At 33.3% G+C, this 21,975-nt stretch overlaps 2 protein-coding genes across 4 annotated transcripts in view; one reads left to right on the forward strand and one right to left on the reverse strand.

The window, feature by feature from the left end:
* Nucleotides 1-13,030: 13,030 nt before the first annotated feature.
* On the reverse strand, nucleotides 13,031-17,280 carry LOC132188679 (uncharacterized). Its single transcript, XM_059603204.1, has 7 exons — nucleotides 17,075-17,280; nucleotides 16,303-16,341; nucleotides 15,716-15,853; nucleotides 15,045-15,184; nucleotides 14,827-14,936; nucleotides 14,400-14,515; nucleotides 13,031-13,657 (listed from the first exon to the last, which is right to left on the reverse strand). Exons 1-7 carry the CDS (start codon nucleotides 17,219-17,221, stop codon nucleotides 13,100-13,102), a joined length of 1,248 nt encoding a protein of 415 aa, XP_059459187.1. The 5' UTR covers nucleotides 17,222-17,280; the 3' UTR covers nucleotides 13,031-13,099.
* Nucleotides 17,281-18,650: 1,370 nt separating this feature from the next.
* LOC132181666 (glycine--tRNA ligase, chloroplastic/mitochondrial 2) overlaps nucleotides 18,651-21,975 on the forward strand; it is a 33,009-nt gene continuing 29,684 nt past the window's right edge. For 2 of the 3 annotated variants that reach the window (XM_059594908.1, XM_059594916.1), the window contains exons 1-5: nucleotides 18,651-18,953; nucleotides 19,104-19,154; nucleotides 19,305-19,372; nucleotides 20,967-21,048; nucleotides 21,149-21,212. In XM_059594908.1, the coding sequence (XP_059450891.1) occupies nucleotides 18,699-18,953; nucleotides 19,104-19,154; nucleotides 19,305-19,372; nucleotides 20,967-21,048; nucleotides 21,149-21,212 (520 nt within the window). In that variant the 5' untranslated portion in view covers nucleotides 18,651-18,698. Of the gene's footprint in view, nucleotides 18,954-19,103; nucleotides 19,155-19,304; nucleotides 19,377-20,966; nucleotides 21,049-21,148; nucleotides 21,213-21,975 lie in introns of those variants that run through there. The other variant, XM_059594922.1, reaches the window with a different exon arrangement.

Genomic DNA, 21,975 nt, shown 5'->3' on the forward strand with positions numbered 1-21,975 from the left:
CTAGAACAGAACATTTTTCTGGGAAAAAAATGTAAGCTAACCAGCCATTTGACTTCAAACCGGGTGTCCGGCCAACACAAGCTTCTAGCAGCTTCTTGTCAATTGTTGCCTTTTCTTCGTGAGATAAAAGACTATATATATATATATATATATATAGTAGGATGACTAGGATCGATATCCTATGGGATTAAAATTGAATTGGATAAAACTACACCTACACTGCAATAACTTGTTCAAACTTTTTTATTCTAAAAATGTAAAATATATTCTTAACATTTGAGGACTCTGATCCAAAGAACACTTTCTGATGAGCCAGTTTATCTTCTTCTTCTTCTGGCAAAGTGTGCAGTCTCTTGGTGCTGCTGTTAAATGATGACTCCTATCAATTTCAAAGCCATTAATTTGTCTAAAGCTTCCTTTCTTGTCAAATGGTTTGTCAACAGTAGAAGCAGTCAGGTTCTACTTTATTTTTCTTTCTATCTATTATGGGGAAGGGGAAAGGGAACTTAATTTGCAGCTGTACTTCATATATGGTTAATTGTCATACTGACTTCAGGGAAAACAAATTCCCTTTCCTTTTATGATCACCACTAATTTAATGGCTAGCTGTAATTCATATATGGTTAATTGTCCCCCCGCGAATGATGGTGCATGCATTACTGTTAAACTATCAGTTATTTTAAAAGAAATAAATTTAATTACTTAATCACTATTTAACAATTAAGATAAAGTAATATTATGTAAATTCCGTTTTTTAGTAGTACTTCATCAGCTTTTGGGAATTGGAGACTTCAATATTCCAGATATATTGGCTCCGTTGACATTTGCCTAGAACTATTTACTGGTTGGAAATTGTAGCAAAAATTGATTGATGTGAAAAAAAAAATAAAGTAAGAATGTTTTGTATGAAAAAGTGAAAGAATTTTGTTTTATAGTGATTTTTTTATTTAAATAGTAGTTAAAAATGATTGATATGATGTAAAAAGTAAAAATGTTGGGAGTTAAATTTTTGTGATGGATAATAACTTGCTATTGACAAACGGAGCCACTAGTTTTCTTTTATGGGACCTGGAACCTTTGCAGTTGTGATTTGTTTTAGAGATGACAATTTGTGCTCTTTTGTGGAGTTCAAGTGATGTCAAGACATAACTATAAGACTATATAGATCAACTCAAAATTTGATTCATTTAATTAAATAGAACATACATTTTAATTATAACCCGTTAATTTTGTGTTAGGTTCAATTTGTATCAGAAATTGCCAACATTTATGTTGTGTATTGAGTTCGAATTGTGTCGATACATAGTTATACAATTATATAGATCAACCCTATCCCAATCGATTTAATTAATTTGAGGGTTAGACTCCTCAACCCTTACTTACTAATTTTATTTTAGGTTTATGTAGAGTTTGCAAGTCATGTAAAAAATTACCAACCCTAATTTGTATTCTATATCTATGCGCATAAAACATAAGCGGGGTGCCAACTTACATCCTGCGTATACACGACATAAGCCTTACTCGGAAAGGGACATCCCCTTTATATATACTTTATTTAAAGGGAAAATTACAGTTTACCCCCCCAAAGTTGACAGCGTTTTTCAATTCGAACACCAAAGTTTCAATTTTTGCAATCCACCCCCCCAAAGTTTCAAATTTTTTCAATTTGACCAATTGTATTCAAAACTTCCCATATTGCCCCTAATTTTTTTATTTTTTTTTATAAAATTTTAAAAAAAGAACCGAGTGGCTATAGCCTGCCTTTTGGCTATAGCCAAAACTCCCATCTTATATTTTGCACCCAAAATTTTTTTTTTTCCATAAAAAATTAAAAAAAATTAAAAAAAAATCAGGGGCAATATGGGAATTTTGGGATAATATTGGTCGAATTGAAAAAAATTGAAACTTTGTGAAGGTGGATTGCAAAAATTGAAACTTTGATGTTCAAATTGAAAAACGCTGTCAACTTTGGAGGGATAAACTGTAATTTTCCCTTCTTTAAAAGTGCAAGTATCGTACCTATAACATTCAAGCACATATTCAATTTCTAATGGGGAAAACATATGTTGGGGATGGAAGGGATTTTGTATATATATATACATACTTACTGTTTTAATGTTTAAGGTTGAAGCTTTTAAGATTTATAGATCACTTAAACTTAAAGTGAGGTCAGGAAAACAGTCGAAATAAATTGGTCTTTTATGAAAACTAGATTCAACAACTCCTAACATACTAGTGCTGTAATCTTTATGTCTTGCATCTCTTTTGAACACAAAAGTACAGATGCATTAATTCTTAGACGGATTAGGGGTTTTATAGCAACTTGGATATATATATAAAGAAAATACTATTTTACATTCTTCCAACATACTAAGTAATGTGTCATGCTCAACTCACCTCGATAAATCTCAATTAAAATGGAAAAAAAAAAATTAAGAATTAATTGAGCATACCACAACGAGTTTCTCGTTTATATAGAATTATGAGAATTGAGAAAGTTAGTAATTATTTCCACATAAGCAAAAGTGATCAATATATAGTTAATTACCATTGGGGTTATTAATTCGGTCTAGCTGTTATCCTTTATATATAGAGTGATGAGATATGAGAATTGAGAAAGTTAGTAATTATTTCCTCATAATTGTAAGCAATACAAACCGAAAGTGATCAATATATAGTTAATTACCATTGGGGTTAATTAGTTCTAGCTGTTATCCTTTATATATAGAGTGATGAGATCCCCTTTTCCCCATTTCATTTAGAAAAAAAAAATGATGAGATCTCATGGTCATGGCCAACATTTGTACACGTATGAAAACCTCTGTGGTTGATATTTTAAGTTATCATAAGGTTCACAAAAAATATAAAAAGTAAAAAAAAAAAAAAAAAAAAAAAAAACTCCAAGAAAAATTAATTTCCTATTCAGCAATAAAGGTCCACCCTTGCTTACGTGGGAGATCTGGAACCAAAAATGCTAGAAATGATTGAATTGCTACTATAAATAGGTAGGCCATTTAACTTTAAAGTCGTCTGTTTTATGCAACAATTAAAGGCCCACACCTTCCACCCCCCACCCCCCACCCCAAAAGCTTCTTTACGTGGGAGATGAAGAACTGAAAATGCCTGAGATGTTCCTATATATGAATAGATATAAACGTAGGCCATTTTTCTTTAAATATTTTGTTGCTCTTCTCAGGAGCAGATCCAAATGCACCCATTGATATGTCTCCCAGAAATCGAAAATACACTCTAATTAAGTAGTTGATCGAGTTGACATTTAAGTACCTTTACATGCATGTGGCTGCAGAGCATCCACTGCAACTGGACCAGCCACAGCCATATTTATATGCAAGGGCAATGATTGCACATATGCCATCAATGTAAGCAAATCATCGATTTGATTTTGATCACTGATGGGATGCACCAGATTTTTAAAATTATTTGTGGTCCAGAGAATATTTGTTTTTGTTTTTATTTCAATTCATTAGAGCCTTATAAAAATAATAATAATAATAAAAAAAATAATTCCCACATTGAATCATGAACCCAAGATTTAATTGACTGATCCCGGCAATATTGTTCTTCTTTTCTTGGTTAAAAGCTACAGCAATTAAGCAGATGTGACCAACTATATATAACCAGTAGCACATTTCAGTTATTGATTGTATTTAAGACTTTGGTGCAATGCTTATCCGAGATGTTACCGTGCACAATAATTAATGAATAATATAGAATCAAAAAGAGAGAGAATCGATACACAGATTTACATGGTTCGGCAATTTGCCTACGTCCACATAGAGGCGATTGTAATTTTATTCTTAATGATTCAGAGTTACATCATACATATATATATAAAATCTTAAACCCTACTTGTACAGACTTATTAAAAAAAATTCTCAAAATACTCTAATTTTTTTTTTTTTTTTTCAAGGGCCACGGTCACTTGAGACCAACATGCATGTTGCTCCACCACTGTCTATAGGATTGCCGAATTAATGCCTGTAGCTTTGTAAATTTCTTTTGCAGGTTGAGATATTTTGACGAGCAATAAATGTAACCAAGAAAAGATTGTCTAGATATATAGTTGAGCAACCAAGATATTTTTCTCTACTGCCATTTTTTTTTTTTTTTTTCTGATGCTTTTGTTTTTCCACCACGAGATTTTTGGTCTATATATATTAATGGAGATCGAGCTTGATAGTTATTTTCAGGTAAGAGAAACCTTCGCCAATGTGTTTCAATTAATGGATGTTCTTACCGGTTTAAATTACAGATCTTTCTGGCCTTTCTTCTAACTTGGGTAAGAGTTACAAGAGCTTGTTGAGATTTAATGAAGGGTTTCTTCCTATTAGATACTTAATTGGGGATTTTCACTACAAGTATCTTCTAATTAAGGAAGGTTTCTTCTAGTTAAGGAAGGTCGACTGCATAATTGCTTTGGTGAAGCAATAATGTCACTAAAAGTAGTCGCAGTTGTGCGGTCGAGAAAAGTTATTGGTGAACACTTTGTTGCTACACCACACACACACACACACACACACACACATATATATATATATATATATATATATATGGTGAACACTTTGTTGCTACACCCCGCGCGCGCGCGCACGCACACACACACACACATATATATATATATATATATGCTTTTATTACCCGCTCCACTCTCATAGGACATCTGTGTAGACCCCCTTGCCTAACGATGTGAGAATTCGTGCATCCATCGATTTGAATACTGGGTTTTAGTGTTTGCCAATGGTCAAGGTAGGTACTGTACCAGACCCTTCCTCAATCCAAAAAAAAAAAAATCCTTTCACCTCAAAATTAATTCCAATATTCCTATTTTTTATACCACATTAATCAATTTTTTTTTAATTATTATTTAAATAAAAAAATTATTACAAAACAAAATTTTTATATTTTTTCATATAAAATATATATTTTTCACTTTTTTCCCACAAAACCTTTTCACTAAAACCAATCAAACACATATTCCTAAAAAAAGTGCTACAATATCAGCCCTAATACAGTACCAGCCCAGACCATTGGCAAACACTGCCATTAAGAACCCGAGTTCAAAATCAAAAAAGGCCCCAACAAGTTTCAAGAAGGATATAAGAGTACTACTAAACCCCAAGTACACTTCACTTACCAAACTTGTACTAGTAATATCATGTTTCACCCACCATACTACACTTCAAATAAATGCTATATATATTAGAAAAATAGAAAAATAGAAAAATGCTAGGCTTATAAATAAATTTTACAAAAAAACTCTTACAACAAGATGTGACACAATATGATTGAATTTTTCAAAAGTTGAATTTATCTCATTTTCAATTTTATTGTGTCACGTCATGTTGTAAGAGTTTTGTTTTATAAAGTTTGTTCATAAGCTTAGCATTCCTCTTAAAATATATATATATATATATACCTTCTCTTGTAATACACAATCAATTAAGTTAAATAATAAGATGAAGAATTATGTACGTATGTCAAAACATCATCTTTATACATGGCTAAAGTAAATACATGGAGCCTATATATTCCTTTCTGATGGCCAATATATGTATATATCAAAAGGAGGCTAGCTAGCTAGCTGATGCACTATTAATGGTGATCATTCACTCACTTCAAATGAACATACAAAAGCAGATTCCTATATATGGAGAAGTGATAAGAGCATGAAGTGCAATTAAGGAACTTCCCTTTCCCCTTTCCCATATGTTCATAAGGGACTCACGTCTCTTGAGCTAGATTATGTGCCCTCACATGAGGCTTTTATATATATATATATGCCTAATTACCCTTTTACCTTTTTTCACCTTTTTAATTAACGCGAATCACAAGAGCCACAAAAAACACCTGCCAAAAGAACAGAAGCTATTAAGCCACGTGGATATAAAATATCCAACTTGTGTTTACAGCTATGTTCAAAAAATAATAAATAAACCCTAGGTTAAAAACTCAGAAGGTACAGCAAGGCGTTAGCGTGGAATGAAAAGCGAGCCAAAAGGTAGCGGGCTAGCGAGCCGATTTGTAAGCCATGAATGACAAGCACGTGAACTCGTGAAGCAAGTGGAACCGCCCATAGGCTTGCTTGCTTTCATGAAACTGGGGTCGGGAAGCGACACGTGTAGTGTGTACTAAGTAAAGGCGATGACTCTGGCACCTGCAATCAACATGTTGACCAATTGGGAACTTGGGTGGACTTAGAACATCCTCATCAAACTCTTTAAATTTTTTTTAAATTGTCCATATGGATAGCTCAATCGGCTGTGTATCACGCCTTATAAAGAGAAAGTCACTAGTTTGAATCCTCCATCTTTCTTCTCTTGTGTCAGTTGTGTGGGCATGTCAAAAAAAAAAAAAAAAATCTCTAAATTTAACTTTGAAAATATACTTTTTTATTTATTTATTTATTTTTTATATTTAACTAGCCATGCACTTTTTAAAATTACCAAATATTAAACTCTCTAAATGTTTCTCTACTTTAACTAAATATTATTTTTTATTAATAAAAGTAATTGCCATGAAACTCACTCACTTTGATTCCATGTGAGAGATTTACCAAATTGCCACCCTAAACAACTAAAATAATATTAAAAAAATAAATAACTTTTGCTTTTGGTGTCTTTATATTTGGAGATGAGTTAAAGCAAATGTTAAATTTAATTTCGGATAAAGAGTTTGATAATTGATTTTTTTGTGGATTTTATTAAAATTTTAGAGAAATGTTAAATATAAAGAGTTCGACGGGGATGCTCTTATTAACTAAATATCCCCCCCCCCCCCTTTTTTGTCGTCGTTGTGAGTCAAAGTATCACCTTTTTGGCGATCATTTCCCCTCCCCCTCAACATTATTTATCCTTCATTTTTTTCAAATAAATCATCAAAATGAATCCCATATGGGATCTCTCATCACATTATTTATCCAATTTTTTTAGTAATTTAATAAAATAATTAGTATAGATTCCAATATGAGGGTACAACCCACATCCGGCTCGTTTGTTTGACAAAACTTTCTAGTAAGTGACTTTTGCTTTTTGATTGTGATATGACATAAAAATAAAAATAATTTTGATTGTTTTTATTTTTGTTTTATCAGTTACCTTAAAAAAAAAAAAAAAAAAATTGCCAAACAAGCCCGTCGGTGCTTTTCTCTCTCAACTAGCTCCTAGCATCTTGGAGAGGCAAAACATGACAAATGTAGTCGGTCATTAGACTTCCTTGGTTAGCTTGACTTTCAGCTCCCTATTTTTATATTCATTGATTAGTTAATTAATTTATCTTTCAAAGCTTGATTTCCAACTCTTCAAATTATTTCGCTGGTCAAATTATGATCCACTTGGTCCCATTTGCCTACTAATCTACAATCTTTAATTCACCCACGAATGGGAATTTGATTTTGCTTGATTATATTGTCAAATCATCTTTTCCCATTTCCTGCAAAAGGTTAAACAAACATCTAAGAAAGACATCAAATAAAACAAAACTTGGTCATGACTAATGTATAAGATAAGCTAGAAAGTAATCTTTAGAGGTCCAATTATGATTCACTTGGCCCCTTATGTCCACTAATTTGTCATTTATTTTTTTGTTGGCCCCTAAATGGGTATTTTATTTCTTTCTTACCTTCATTTTTTTTCTTTCCAATTCCTAAATGATGTAAAACAAGCAAGTAAGAAGGCCAATTTCAACCAAATCCGGCTTCTAATTACAACTGGACACACCTAGAGATCGGTTCCTTTAATTTACTTTTGATATATTAGAAAGAAGAAAAAAAATGTTAGACCTACAATTGGTCCACAACTCTTACAATTTCCTGACTTGGCCCCTTATGCCAACTAGTTTGTCATTTATTTGTTTGTTGACCCCTAAATGGGCATTTCATTTCTTTCTTACCTTTTTCTTTTTTTTTTTTCAATTCCTAGATGATGTAAAACAAGCAATAAAGAAGGTTAATTTCAACCAAATCCGGCTTCTAATTACAACTGGACACACCTAGAGATCAGTTCATTTAATTTCCTTTTGACATATTAGAAAGAAAAAGAAAATGTTAGACCTACAATTGGTCCATCAGACCTACAATTGGTCCACAACTCTTACAATTTCCTGACTTGGCCCCCTACGTCCACTAGTTTGTCATTTATTTGTTTGTTGGCCTCTGTTCATTTCTTTCTTACCTTTATATATATATATATATTCCAATTCCTAAATGGTGTAAAACAAGCAATAAAGAAGAGGTCAATTTCAACCAAATCCGGCTTCTAATTACAAGTCGCACACCTAGAGATCAGTTCGTTTAATTTCCTTCCTTTTGACATATTAGAAAGAAGAAAAAAATGTTAGACCTACAACTGGTCCACAACTCTTATAATTTCCTGACTTGGCCCCTTATGTCCACTAGTTAGTTTGTCATTTATTTGTTTGTTGACCCCTAAATGGGCATTTCATTTCTTTCTTACCTTCTTTTTTTTTTTTCTTCCAATTCCTAAATGATGTAAAACAAGCAATTAAGAAGGTTAATTTCAACCAAATCCAGCTTTTAATCCAACTCGACACACCTAGAGATCAGTTCGTTTAATTTCCTTTTAACATATTAAAAAAAAAAAAAATGTTTGACCTACAATTGGTCTACAACTCTTACAATTTTTTGACACCTTGTAAAAGAGTAGTAAACCAATTATATGCGTAGCATTATTCTATTAGAAATCCATGCCGATAATTCAGTTCACCTCTTGATTCAATCAAAAGGAAAGTGTGAATTTAGATTTCTTGCTTAGCATTTTTTTTTTCTTTCAAAAAAACAAAAAATCCTGTTTGTTCCATTTTCTAAACGTGGTAAGAATCTAAAAGAACTTTTTTTTTTTTTTTTTGACATGTCCGCACAAGAGGGAAATGAGGATTCGAACTAGTGACTTTCGTTTCATTAGGCGTAATTCCAACCGATTGAACTACCTCTTGAGGACCTAAAAGAACTTTTAGTTTCTATGATCATGTCTTGTTCACTTGCTAAAAAGAAAAGATCATGTATCATCCAAGACAAATGTACAGTACTCGTCCCCACAAGCCCATGATTGAGACATAGCTAATTTCTCATTTGTCATGGCACTACACTCGAACAAAGCTATATATATATATATATATATATATATATATACACACGGATGAATGACAAATCTTATCCGGCATCATTTTTTTTTAAATTGGGTTAAAGGAATCTACTCGAACTTAATTAGTCTATAAATTTGTTACATATCTTAAGCATGTGAGAATTAATCACATAATTTTTTTAATAAAATTATTAAAAAGTATATGTTTCTCACGTGCGGAATTGGAAGAAATTTCTCCGAAGAAATTTTTATCTGGTAAAATTTGTCTTATTAGCAAAAAACAATGAACCAAGTTGCATCTCTTTCCTGTGTGCCTATTTGAATTGGATGTGGGATGTAGGGATTGTTTAGGGCCCTTATGACAGTTCATAATTTAACTTGTCAACTTAATTAATCAGTGGCTGATTTGTCACCGTTTATACACGAAGTATCATAAAAATTTCATGAAAGTTGTAGCAAAAATTACGGTGTCCAAAACATTTTCCATTGAAATTATATTGACCAAATTGCCTCTACTACCCAATTTATTATTTAAAACATATACATTCTATCACTATTAATGATGGATTGAGATTTGAGATCTCCTACAATTCTCTTTAAATTTGAGATTATCAAATTCATAAATTTCAATCATTCATCTCATTTAAGCGTCTAAAATAAGTCATGTTTTAGAATTTAATGAGGAGAGTACCGTCATTCATTAAATGAGGAAGTTACCCTTATCCATCTCATTAAATTTTCAAACATGTCTTATTTTAGACGTTTAAATGAGATAGATAATTCAAATTTATGAATTTGAGAATCTCAAATTAAAAAAAAAATAATAATAATAATAATAATAGGAGATCTCAATCCATTAAATATTAATGATTGTTTTTCTAGTAGCTTCTTAACAAGGGAGCTTTAAATGCAATACCATATATGAGTTATGACTGCCAAACTGAAAATAATAATAATAAAAAAATAAAATAAAAAAATCCTTTGGGTTGGACGGTATGGGTCAAAGCAAAAAGTTAAGAGAGTTTGGTGTAGCAAATCAATGAGTACTTGAACCACTGGGGTCAAGGCATACAGTATGAAAGTTGTAAGCTTGTGTTTGAATTGAAGCGACCCTTTTGTTGTATGATTGGGGGATTGAAATCATATAGCCAAACATCCAACATTATTGCACCTTAAATAACTAAGGATACCCCATTCAAACCAGAAAAGGAATTAGTGTATTAAAGCTTGTGGGTTCTACAAGTGATTTTGATAAGGATAAGGTTATGATTAGTTAGGATAATAGGAATTAGTGTATTAAGGCTTGTCCGTTCCACAAGTGATTTTGATAGGGATAAGGTTATGATTAGTTAGGATAATAGTTGAATAGGAATGCAATTCCAATTTATTATGATTAGATTATTTAAATTAGTATTATTTCATTTAATATTAAGATTATGTTATTAGAGCATTCCCAATGGAAGAGCCATATTTTTATGTAAAATGGCTCTTCAAAACTCACTTTTATCTAGTTTAGCTAAGCCATTTTTAAGTGTCTACACATCCGATTAGCTATATTTCTAAAAAATAGGTGGGAAAAGATTTGGGAAAAAGATAAAGCAGGAGAGAGAAACACTAAAAAATAAAATGGCTCCCTTAAAAAGTGCTGCTACATTTAACTTTTTTTTTAGCTCTTCTAATCAAATATCTATTTTACATATATTTTTGGCTCATCCAATGTGGGAGGTTTTTTGAACATTTGAAGAGCTATTCTAGATAAAAGTAACATTTAGCTCTTCCATTGGGAATGCTCTTAGAATTGGAGTTTATTTGAATTTAAATATTATAATTTTAGATGTTATAACTTTAAGCTTTATCTACTTGTATTTCTATTTAAAGATCATTTGGTTATTAATGAAAATCACTTGATTCACTTGGTTTGTCTTTATGGTTTGTATCCGGCCCCAATTGGACTCACTTGGTTTGTCTCTAGCCCTAATTAGAGTTCATTATCAATACCATTTCCATTCGCATTTCCACATTCATCCATTTCATCATAAAGTACCTATCAGATTTAGAGCAATTTATTTGAGAAAGAAGGGGGGAGAAGAAGGCCTCCCTCCCATCATGGTGTCCATTAAGGACAGAAGGTGTAGATATATTTTAGGGAAAAATGATTCAGAGGCTTTTGAGGCATGCGTTTTTAATCAAATCATTCTATAATTAAGGTTTTCAGTTTTTTAATCAAACCATTTTGACAAATTACTCTTGATAAAACATCTTGTTTTACTGTTTTACAGGGTGCATTGCATTAAAAAAAGGGTCACTTCAGCAACTGCTTGTGGGGCTGATAAGATTAATTTGGATCAAACAGAAAAAGTTCAACTCAAAGTGGTATGAACTCTGGACTCCTGTTCAGTCTCTTTCCAGTACAATTAGCTTACTGGTATGAACTAATTATTCTTCAACTTTCATGATCAATTCATGGCAGCTTTCAATTTTATAGATTTGGTTGTCAAAAGGACTCACAGTTGGGACCATCGTGAACATTGCAGATGAAGAAATGTTCTTTATCATGTGATATCCAAAATACACAAATAATGTAAAAAATTTTGGTGCTTTTGCCTGCAAGACTAACAAGTTTTGTACATTTTGCTTATAGAAGGTGATAAATTGGTCAGGAAAAAGGACCAACTTGTGGATTTTGCCTAAGAGTCTATGCTGGAGGTAATCTCTTATAAAAGGACATAAATAGAGCCTACGTGAACTCCAATTATTGATGCTCTAATCCCATCTTGTCTATGCATACAAGTCTATGCTGCTAGCCTGCTATTATGAACTTGTTCTTTATCTTCAAGTTTGGTCCATAGTAGCCCCACTCCCATATTAATTTTTTTTGACAAAAACCAATTGTTAGATGTTGACGATGAGTTGGTTCGAAAATGTAGCTATACATGTGATCCATGTTGTATCCGAAGAAGATAAAGGGTGAGCTTTATGCTATATTGTTTACATTTTCATGCGAATTAATTAAGAGAAATTATTGGTGTCAATATTTTGCCCATATTTTTTTTCATATTCTACGACAAATTCAATAGATCAACCATTAGAGTTGTTGAGTACACATCTAATGGTTGATTTGTAAGATGATATGGGAAAAATATAGGCAAAATATTGATACCAATCATTTCTCATTAATTAATACTAATATTTTTGTTCATTTTATACATGCTAGCAATTCATACAGTAAATGTGAGTTAAATGTGTGAAAATCTCTCTGAGGCCTACCTACTCCCAACAAGTGGGTGAGCTGTTTGAAATCTGCTTAAACAAGTAAGTCTTATAGAGACTCTCATTTTTGCTATCAAAATTGCTAGCAATTCACGTAGAAAAATTATTGGACATCTCTATCCAAAGACAATATATAATTAGATCTTCGCGAAGCATTGACAAGAACGATATGGTTGTCAAATGACCCATGTTGTACCTATGCCAGAAAATACTTTGAGAGACAAAAGAGTTTTGCATGCCACGAGACATGTTATATACAAATGGTTAGGTTAAAAAAATTCCTATATGGTGTTAGTTTTAAGAGTGACAATTCATATTTGTGCGTCAAATTCAAATTATATATATATATCAATCATAACTCGACTCATTTAATGAACGAATTAGAACCATACTATGTCAAAATTCATAAATGTCAGGTAGAGTTAAAGTCGTGTCAAGATATAGTCATAAAATCATATAAGTTAATCAAAACCCGACCTATTTAATTAAATGAGTCCAACTCCCCAACCTTAACTCGCTAATTTCATATTAAGTTTTGATACTCATGTCAAAAATTGACAGTCTTAGTGTCAACGGAGGATCTTAATGTTTATTTCTTTGTTTCTTTCTTTTTCTTTTAAATCCGTTGGTTCATGCGCACATTTTACTTGCAATTTGAAAATTATGATGGGAAAACATACAACAAAAAAGAGAATTAATACAATAAATAGTCACTCTGATGTAGCATTTTCCTTCCTAATCCACTTCTCGACTGGCTTTCTTGAATTCCAATGTCTCTGCTTCCTCATGCCAGAGGTCCTGAGCTCACTAGTGCTTGGTCTACTTATGGAACCAACAGAATGTGTTCCCAAGGTGACTGCAGGATCCCTTCCTTGTTGCTCACCAGATTCTCTGGTCGACATTGTGCTAGGCGATGCCGCTGACTGTTTCACTTGCTTTCTTGGATTCCATGCTCTGTGCTTCCTCATGCCGGTGCGCCTTTGCACGCTGGTGTTCAAGAGCGTTGAGGAACCACTAGAATGCGCTTCCGGGGTACCTGTGGCTTCTATTTGTGGTTGCTCAGGCGATTCTTTGGCGGAAGTACTGGCAGCAGAATCTGTTTGCAGGAGAAACATACCAGGCACAACAACTAGATTTTTTTTAGGCTCAATTAAGCCATTGTTTTCTTGCTGTAGCCTCAATATAGCCTCAAATTTTTCTCTTCTAACATCCTCAGAATCAGACTCAAGGAGCTTCTGATTGTCATCTACTTCAATTTCATGAAAATTCTGGAATCAACGAAAAAAGTTGGTAAATCCCCGGCACTTGATACAACTGAACAAGTAATTATTAAACATAGGAATGAAAAATACTACAATCCAACAAATACTACTATAGACAAGAGTTTACAACGCGGAACTTAGATTATAACAAATTATTGCCAAAGTATCAAGTTTACTCAAGGATATTAACCCAACCCCAGGCTTTCAAATAGCAGAATCTGCATTAAAGAACCAAGATAATATCATGGATTTAAGACCTCTTCCCCTTTTTTGTCTTTCATACTAACTAATGACAGTATGCCAATGATTTCTTTTCTACAGTTAAAGAGCCAAGAAAAGTTCCAAATCTTAAGTGCCCAAAAGAATTAAGTTCTTACTCAATTAGTCTTATGAATGCTATAACCTTTTTTTTGAGTAAGAAAATAAATTTCATGCATGGTAAGGTTTGGACCGTTGACTTCACCGTACCCCTTTTTTATAGGGTACGGAGAAGCCATTTGATCCAAAAACCAATGGCCTTTATACCATAACTTAAAACTGATGGAGTCAAGTTGATTATTTCTATAAGATTACAGTACACAAGCCCCCTGCTGCTTAGTCCCACGTTAATTGGGCACATCATCTCTTTTTTTTTTCTTTTCTTTTTTTCTGTGTGAATTTTGAATCCATCAAGAATGTCTATCATGTAAATCAGTGGCATACTGTAAACCACAAATAAAATTATAAAATGACGAGTGAGATGGCATACCAATTGAGAAGAATGAGAAGCAACCAAGTCAAGTACATGCTCAAAATCTTTGGCAAGAAAAACCTTGCGGCAGACTGGGCAGGTTCCCATGCTCTCTTCCATTGCTCCACGCGTGTCTAACAACAAATATCAATTACTAATGAGAAATCAACAGCACGGCAGAAAATTAGAAGAAGAAGAAAGAAAATGGTAGGCCCTGTTGGTGAGACTAAGTTTTTGGTCATAACATCATCATTGAGACATGCAAGACAAGGGTGTTCCCAACAAATTATTTTGTTGCACAACATGAATCAAAACACTGCAAAGTGCTCTATTATGTTCACAGCTTATGCCATCCAAAATAAAATGAAAGCATAATGATAGAACAGTGCATCAGCCATCATCCACAAAAAGATCTGCTACCCATCAATCTGACCCAATTTTTTACCGGCTTTGTTTTCCATGGTACTGATAGGACGTATAGTTGCACTAGATGAATCACCAACACTTGTTTCCTTTTCCGTTTGGAGCCAATGCCACCACCTAATAATGCATTCACTGCCATAATTCAAAATAAATGCTCAAGAAAATTAGCTACAAAATGTGTCTAATATGTGAGAGAGAGAGAGAGAGATAGAGAGAGAGAGAGAGAGAAGGCAGGACTACCTGTGAAAACAATGAAAACAGGACATTAACTTCATAAATGGCAAAGTTTTATTCTGTTCATCCTCTGGAAGCAAAGGATACAAACACAATGGACAATCACCGTCAGGATGATTCATAACAGTGAGCTTCTCCACCGCTTCCTATAAATCAATTCATCATATCAGCGATTTTGCAAATATATATCCTAATCTAATTCAAATACATAAATCGAATTCTTGGATTTAGAGTTGAACGTCAGATCCCATTAAAACTTTTGAACTATATATTCAGGCATGAAATATATTCAATTAACATCTGCAACTAAAATCAAAAGAATTGGAGAAACAATTCCCTAAGAATATCTTTCCCACCACTATGACAAAAAGCATCTGCAATTTGCACTACCAGCCATACACAACCTACACATACCAAGACAAGAAAAAGACTACGACCAAATAACAATGCTAAGGAAAAGAACAAACAGTACAACTGCAAGGCTAATTTTCTTGATTCCTATATCATCTCATACAACATCTTAGTGATATGGGTGGCTTTTGTCAGTTTGTGCATGGAAACAAATCGAAGCCATTCTTTAGAACATACTCTTCAATTCTCACAATTATAAGAAAATGGAACAAATCACAAGTTCAGACAATCCTGAACAATTTTGGCTAGGTGTTTAGAGTAGTTACCTCGCAAAGTGCTACAAGCATCAAATAAGACGAGAGTTCACACGCTTTGTCTTGTATACAAGTTATCAAATCTTTTTGCCTTCGGTCATCAAGACCATTGGAATCTAGTAGATTAATATGAGGTGGCTCCTTTGGATACTACCAGAAGATATAGAAAGAGTTAGTGCAGAAGTTGATAAGATCACATGATAACTTGCTAGAGTAAAGTGACTCATGCATATGAATTTAAAAAAAGATTGGACAATAACTTACTATCACAATAATTTCAAATCAAGCAATCACGGTTGAAAAGATATTTATGTATTGCAATATACTAAAAGCAGCTGGATGCACTAGACCATGCTCCTGACCCCAATTAATAGTATATTATCATTTTTCTTAATCACTAAACAATATCCTCTGTTTTCAAAAATCATTATACTGGCAAAACAGGTAGCCTATTTCGTAATCCCAAAAGAATATTAATAACATTAAAATTAAGTAGAAGACCTCAACATATATACTCACAATCTACACCAATCATGAAGCAACCAAATAACCAAACATATGCTAATCATTACGCAAAAAATATATATGCTATGATATACCTGGGAACCTGCTCGTATGACAATAACTGCCTCCACAAACTACAAAGAGAAAAAGTACAAACAAATTAGAGGCGGACTAAAGCAAAACCAACTTCACCCGTAACCATTAAAGAAAGAAATTGCAACATTGCAGTATATAATTTACACCATTATCTAAACATTAAATCTTCTAGTACTAATTGTAAGACATAGTATCATACTTTACATTAGGTTTCAAAATCCACGAATAAAACGCAGACACAAGTGAATTTCAGAAAAACACAAGAGATGAACTGTCTAAATTAAAAAATCAGCATGTGGCATATACTAATTAGTAAGGTATACATTAGTACAATGACAGAATTCCGATCATTTCAAATCACACAGAGCATAAAGCAACAAATTCAAATCTCACACTTCATGCTGCTAATGACTCTGGATCTCGTCGAATTCAAACAATTTAAGAAAAACTAATCATAATCAGCTATCAATGCCGAGAATCCGCAAATATCCATCTCAAGGAAAAGTAGCTGACAGAATCCTCAACCGAGCCGGTGTTACAAGTAATCTTAAAACACAAATTAAGTAATCAAAGATTCAAAAACAAGAAGTTTGAGACTTTTCCTTGATACAACTTCTTGACTTAATAAAAGGTGTATCATTTATTAATTCAAGAATCAAAGAATAAGATATGACATAGAGATTCGACAGTTCTTCTCCTCTCTCTCTTATTTCACTTTACCTCGTTTTCTCGGCAACCAAACATAAGCTAAGAAGTAAAAAGTAAAGGAACCTGTTGGGACGTGACATCGGCGGTGCGAGGCTTGATGTGAACGTGGAGGTGTGGAGGGTAGGAATCGATTACCACGCAATCGTCTCCGTACACTGCTTGCACAGCTTCTACTTCTGCCTCGATTTCCGCTTCATCGGCGGTGGCCATTGTCCTCTCAGCCACAGCAAGCGCGAGCGAGAGAGGCGTTTTTGGATTTTGAGAAACAAGACGATATTTATATTTGTTGACGTGTTAATATATTCTTTTGCTACGTTGATGGCTGGTTAGAGGACTGCGTTGCGCATCTTCTTGTCTAATAACCGCCGGCGGTTTATAATTGTTAATTGCATAACCGCTTTTATACAAAATAAAAAATCTCTGACTTTTATTTTTCAAATGTTATTTCCTGTTTTTTTTTTTTATAAACAAAATGTTATTTTTCAACGTAATCTTAAATACGGTAAAAGTAAAAATAGAAATCGACCTCTTTGTTGTTGTTTTTGTCATCTTTTTGATATTTTCTTTAACATCATAAAAACAAAATGATGTCTTTGAAAGATAGTTCAATCAGCTAGAGACCATGTTTCATGAAGCGGTTGTTAGTAGTTTGAATCTTCTCTCTCCCTCCAGTGTGGACATGTAATAAATAAATAAATAAATAAATAAAAATAAAATGATTGAGATTAAAAATTTAGAAGGGATGAGATGAGGTGGTGGATGAGGATTGAACTATAATGTATAAGAAGATGGCAATGCCTTGAAGATTTTACAATGGTGGTTTCTTTTTTATGGTCTTTTTATTTTAGAGTAAAGTGCACATGTTCACTTAAATTATTACCAAATTGCAATATTCTTCAAACTTTTAAAAATTGTAATTGACCACTCAAATTACCTAATCCATCACTTGGCCTTGTTTATTGGAACTTATTGTTAAATTAGATGGAAAATGAGGAATGTGTGATACACATCACTCAAAATAACAATAATACCCGCACATTAGATAAGATTTTTTTTTAAAAAAAATACAAACAATAAGAGAAAAAACCATGACTCTATGGCCAAAAAAACTCACAAATTGGTTGTGGGTTTTTATGACAAGAGCATAATTGTATTTTTTACACAAATGATAGAAGTATAATCTAAGACAATTTTTTGTTGGATTTAATAGAAAATCTTAACAAAAGAAGTTAAGTGAAATGGGTAGGTAATTTAAGGAGTTAATTGAAATTTTTTAAAGTTTGAAAACATACAAATTGATTGATAATAATTAATAAGGTGATAAATATAGTTTTTTTCCATGATTTTATGTTGGGTGTGGGTATGTGGTGGGTTATGTACCAAAAATCGTTTTGAACATCATTTTTTTTTTTAATGAATAGTGAAAAATTGATGATTTTCATATAAAATATTTTAGGTCGGATATTATTTTACATGAAAAAAAAAATTAAGAAAAATTATCTGAAATAATAATCAACTTTAACTGCATGTACCGTAAGATTTACACTTTCTCTATCCTACGTGGCAAGATATAATTATAATTATTATTATTTTTTTTATTTGTCCTTTTTGTCGATACAAAGTCCTGCTTCTCCCTCCTCCTGCGAAAGGCTAAGCCTCTATCCAAGCATTTCGCTGAGAGGCAGGCATGGCCATCCTCGCATTTCCGCTAGTCATCTCGTTCCTCAAGCCTCACACCTCGCGCCTCTGCCTCCTCCGCGCCGGCAAGCCCAACTCCAGCCGCCTCTGCCCGCCGTATGTCCCCCGCCGCCACTTCACCCGAACCGCCGTCTCTGCAATCAGCACCTCCTCGGCGATTCCACAGCATTCGTCTACGGACCCTAACAACGAGCCTCTCAGAGCTTCCGTCCCCACTTTCCAGCAAGCCATTCAGTGCCTCCAGGTCTCACTTCTTTTTTCCCTCTTACTTCGAGATTTTTCACTGTAGGTTCATGGAGTGAGAAAAAAAAAAAAAAATGCAAGTGAAACTAAATTGAAAAATGATTTTCCTTTGAATTTTTTGATTGATACTATACTGTTATTAACATTGTAGGAATACTGGGCTTCTGTTGGATGTGCCTTGATGCAATGCAGCAACACAGAGGTACTGTTTAATAAAACGTTAAATTCATTTCACGGTTCTTTTAGTTGAAGATGGTTGAAGCATTGAAAGCCAGTTACTTTCTCTAATTCACTCATCTAATTGGCGTTAATGATTGCTCTGTCTTATTGAGGCTTTGTCTGTGCTGACTAGGTTGGAGCTGGGACTATGAATCCTCTAACATTCTTAAGGGTTCTTGGTCCAGAACCGTGGAATGTTGCGTAAGTATGCTATCGATGCAAGGTTTATAGAAGTACACCCATTATAACTTAATTGTATATTCTGTATCTAGTTTCGTGAAAAGAAGTGCTATCATGTTTTTTTTTGTCCAGTTAAAATGTGTTGCTTTTTTAGGAAAATGAAGTTTAAAGCCATGGATTAAAGAAGAGGAAAATATACTTTAGACTCTGAAATACCATGCCTCCAAACTTTAAAAAGTGGTATTGAGGCCCCTGAACTACCACAGCCGGTCACATTAGACATTTCTCTTCTCAAAATATCCTTGAAGTTATAATTTATGAATGAATAACCATTTGAAAAAAAATTTAAGGAGGCTAATATGAAAGGGGCCACCCACTTTTTGGTATTTTCAGTTTCTCTCCTTTTTTGTTTAATTTTAATATATATATATATATATTTTTTTTTTTCAATTGGTAAGTTTTTTTAATGACTTGAGTATTTTGGGAAGAAAAATGTAAAAGTGTCCAATTTTACATTTTAAAAATGCAAAATTATTATAAATGTGGTCACTGATATTATTTTTTAAAGCTTGGAGGCGCAAATGAAAATGTGATAGTAGTTCAGGGGCTAAAGTATATTTTCTCAACGTATAATAATGAGTAAATACGGACAGTTTACTAGGGACCTTAAGGCTGAAACAGACAAATAGGGATTGCAAGTCAATCCAGGGTTTGGTTGCTGATTTAAGCTTGTTCGCACATGAGATCCTCTGGTTTTGTATATGTAGTTAGATACTTTTGGTTAAAGTGCACTCTTCATTGATGAGTAAATATATAAATAATGATTCCTTGGAAACCATATAGCCGAAAGGCCCAAAACTAACTGTAGTTCAGGTCAAATGTCTGAGACATTCCACAAGTACTCGTTGCTGTTTTCTTATTAGAAGGTTTCAAACAAGCTGTTCTTGTATTAAATAAAACAAAAAAAAAAAAAAAAAAGGTTTAAAATAAAATAAAAGAATCATATATTCTGTTGTTTGTTTTGCCCTCTTATTAATTTGAATTTGATGTGAGTACTTGCCTATCTTGTTTGTTGAAGAAACTTATAACACAAACAAATAGTGAAATTGGAATCAACCTTTTGACTTACAACAGCCAAAATCTCTCTCATTTTCATCACGATGATAAGATATCTCTTTGAAAGTGTGTCATCTGTGTCTCTGCTACTACTAGTCAATAGTTACTATACTTTTTCTAACGCACATAGATTGGCCATGCATAGAATAGGGGATTTGGTAGATCAGTATTGATGTGATATGAGATCCTGTGTCACACATGATGGTTGATCAAGCGTGTGTCAGTTGGACATTTCATGGACCAAACTTTTTCTTATAAGTTTTTGCTCGTAATGTTTTGGTGTATCTTTTTATTTGTTGCAACTATGCTGGACCAATTTGCAATTTTGATTTTGATCGCTTTGCTGTTCTGCTGGGCTCTTCAAAATATTGTTTAATTAGCGAATTTAACATGCTGTAAAGCTGTGAGATGTTCTGTCATTGCTCTCTTTGATAGTGCATGTGGGCTTTTAGGATTTTTAAAGTTGACTTGGCTTCTAATGTGAAGTTTCTGATAAAAGGTATGTGGAGCCTAGCATTCGGCCAGATGATAGTCGATATGGTGAAAACCCAAACAGACTTCAACGACACACGCAATTTCAGGTTAAATTTGAGTTTATTGTTGAAATTTGCCTTCTCTGGTTTATTTATGGAGCTTTGTTTTAGGATTAAATTATTCCCTGGCTTTTGAATTTGATCTCAGGTTATATTAAAGCCTGATCCTGGAAATTCACAAGACCTTTTTATTCGTAGCCTATCAGCTTTAGGTAGCAACTCTACCTCTATTTTTATTTAAATTGATAAGAAGTGAGAAGGCATTAATGCATTGTTCTCAATAGTTGCAAGGAACTCACAGGTGCCCTTTGTCCATTTTCATGCTGTAGTACTTGTTGATTATTATGTTGCACTAATCTTTGTTTGACTTCTTTTGCTATGTGATGCCATTATCAATGGAAGGAAAACTTTAGAATTGAGTCCGCATTTTAAACATGGGGAACTGTGCTAAAACTATTCTTTTATGTTAAAAACTAAAGAAAAAAGTCCATTAAAAGTGAAAGGCTGTTTAAGAAAATGAGACCATCCTTGTGTGCAATGTTGATGTTGATTCTTCTTCCTTACAAAGACGCATATGCATGCATATCTGTTGTATAGTTGAAGGGAAGTGAGATATTGTTAGTCCATCCACTTGTTGTAGTTGAAGAACAGAGATTGCCTGAAACGGTGTCTTCAAAGTGGGTGGTTCAGAGGCTGATACTTGTAATGTAGTGGGGTTGTCTTGTTAGGGGTTTGAGGATCAGCTGATGGCTCTGTTTATTGCAATAGAAGCAAGTCAACACCAAAATGGTTTGGCTAGCGTTATAGATATTTGTCCTCAGTCAGCTAACAGAGGCAACCGTTAATTAAAGAGATTGGTTTGTTCTATTAATTATGACACAAAGGAAGGTCACTCTAATAGAGTTAAAGGAAAGGGAAGGGGTTCTAATTCTCCCTTATGAAACCCAAGATTGTATCATGGAATGTGAGAGGGCT

This window comes from Corylus avellana, chromosome ca1, assembly GCF_901000735.1.
Source record: "Corylus avellana chromosome ca1, CavTom2PMs-1.0".
Taxonomy (NCBI): Eukaryota; Viridiplantae; Streptophyta; class Magnoliopsida; order Fagales; family Betulaceae; genus Corylus; species Corylus avellana.

Coding starts and splice junctions, on each gene's coding strand:
- LOC132188679 (XM_059603204.1), bottom strand. CDS start 17,221: ATGGCCACCGCCGATGAAGCGGAAATCGAGGCAGAAGTAGAAGCTGTG. Junction 14,937..15,044: donor TGTTTTCATTGTTTTCACAG/GTAGTCCTGCCT, acceptor GAATTATGGCAG/TGAATGCATTATTAGGTGGT. Junction 13,658..14,399: donor CTTCTCATTCTTCTCAATTG/GTATGCCATCTC, acceptor CGTTGATTCCAG/AATTTTCATGAAATTGAAGT.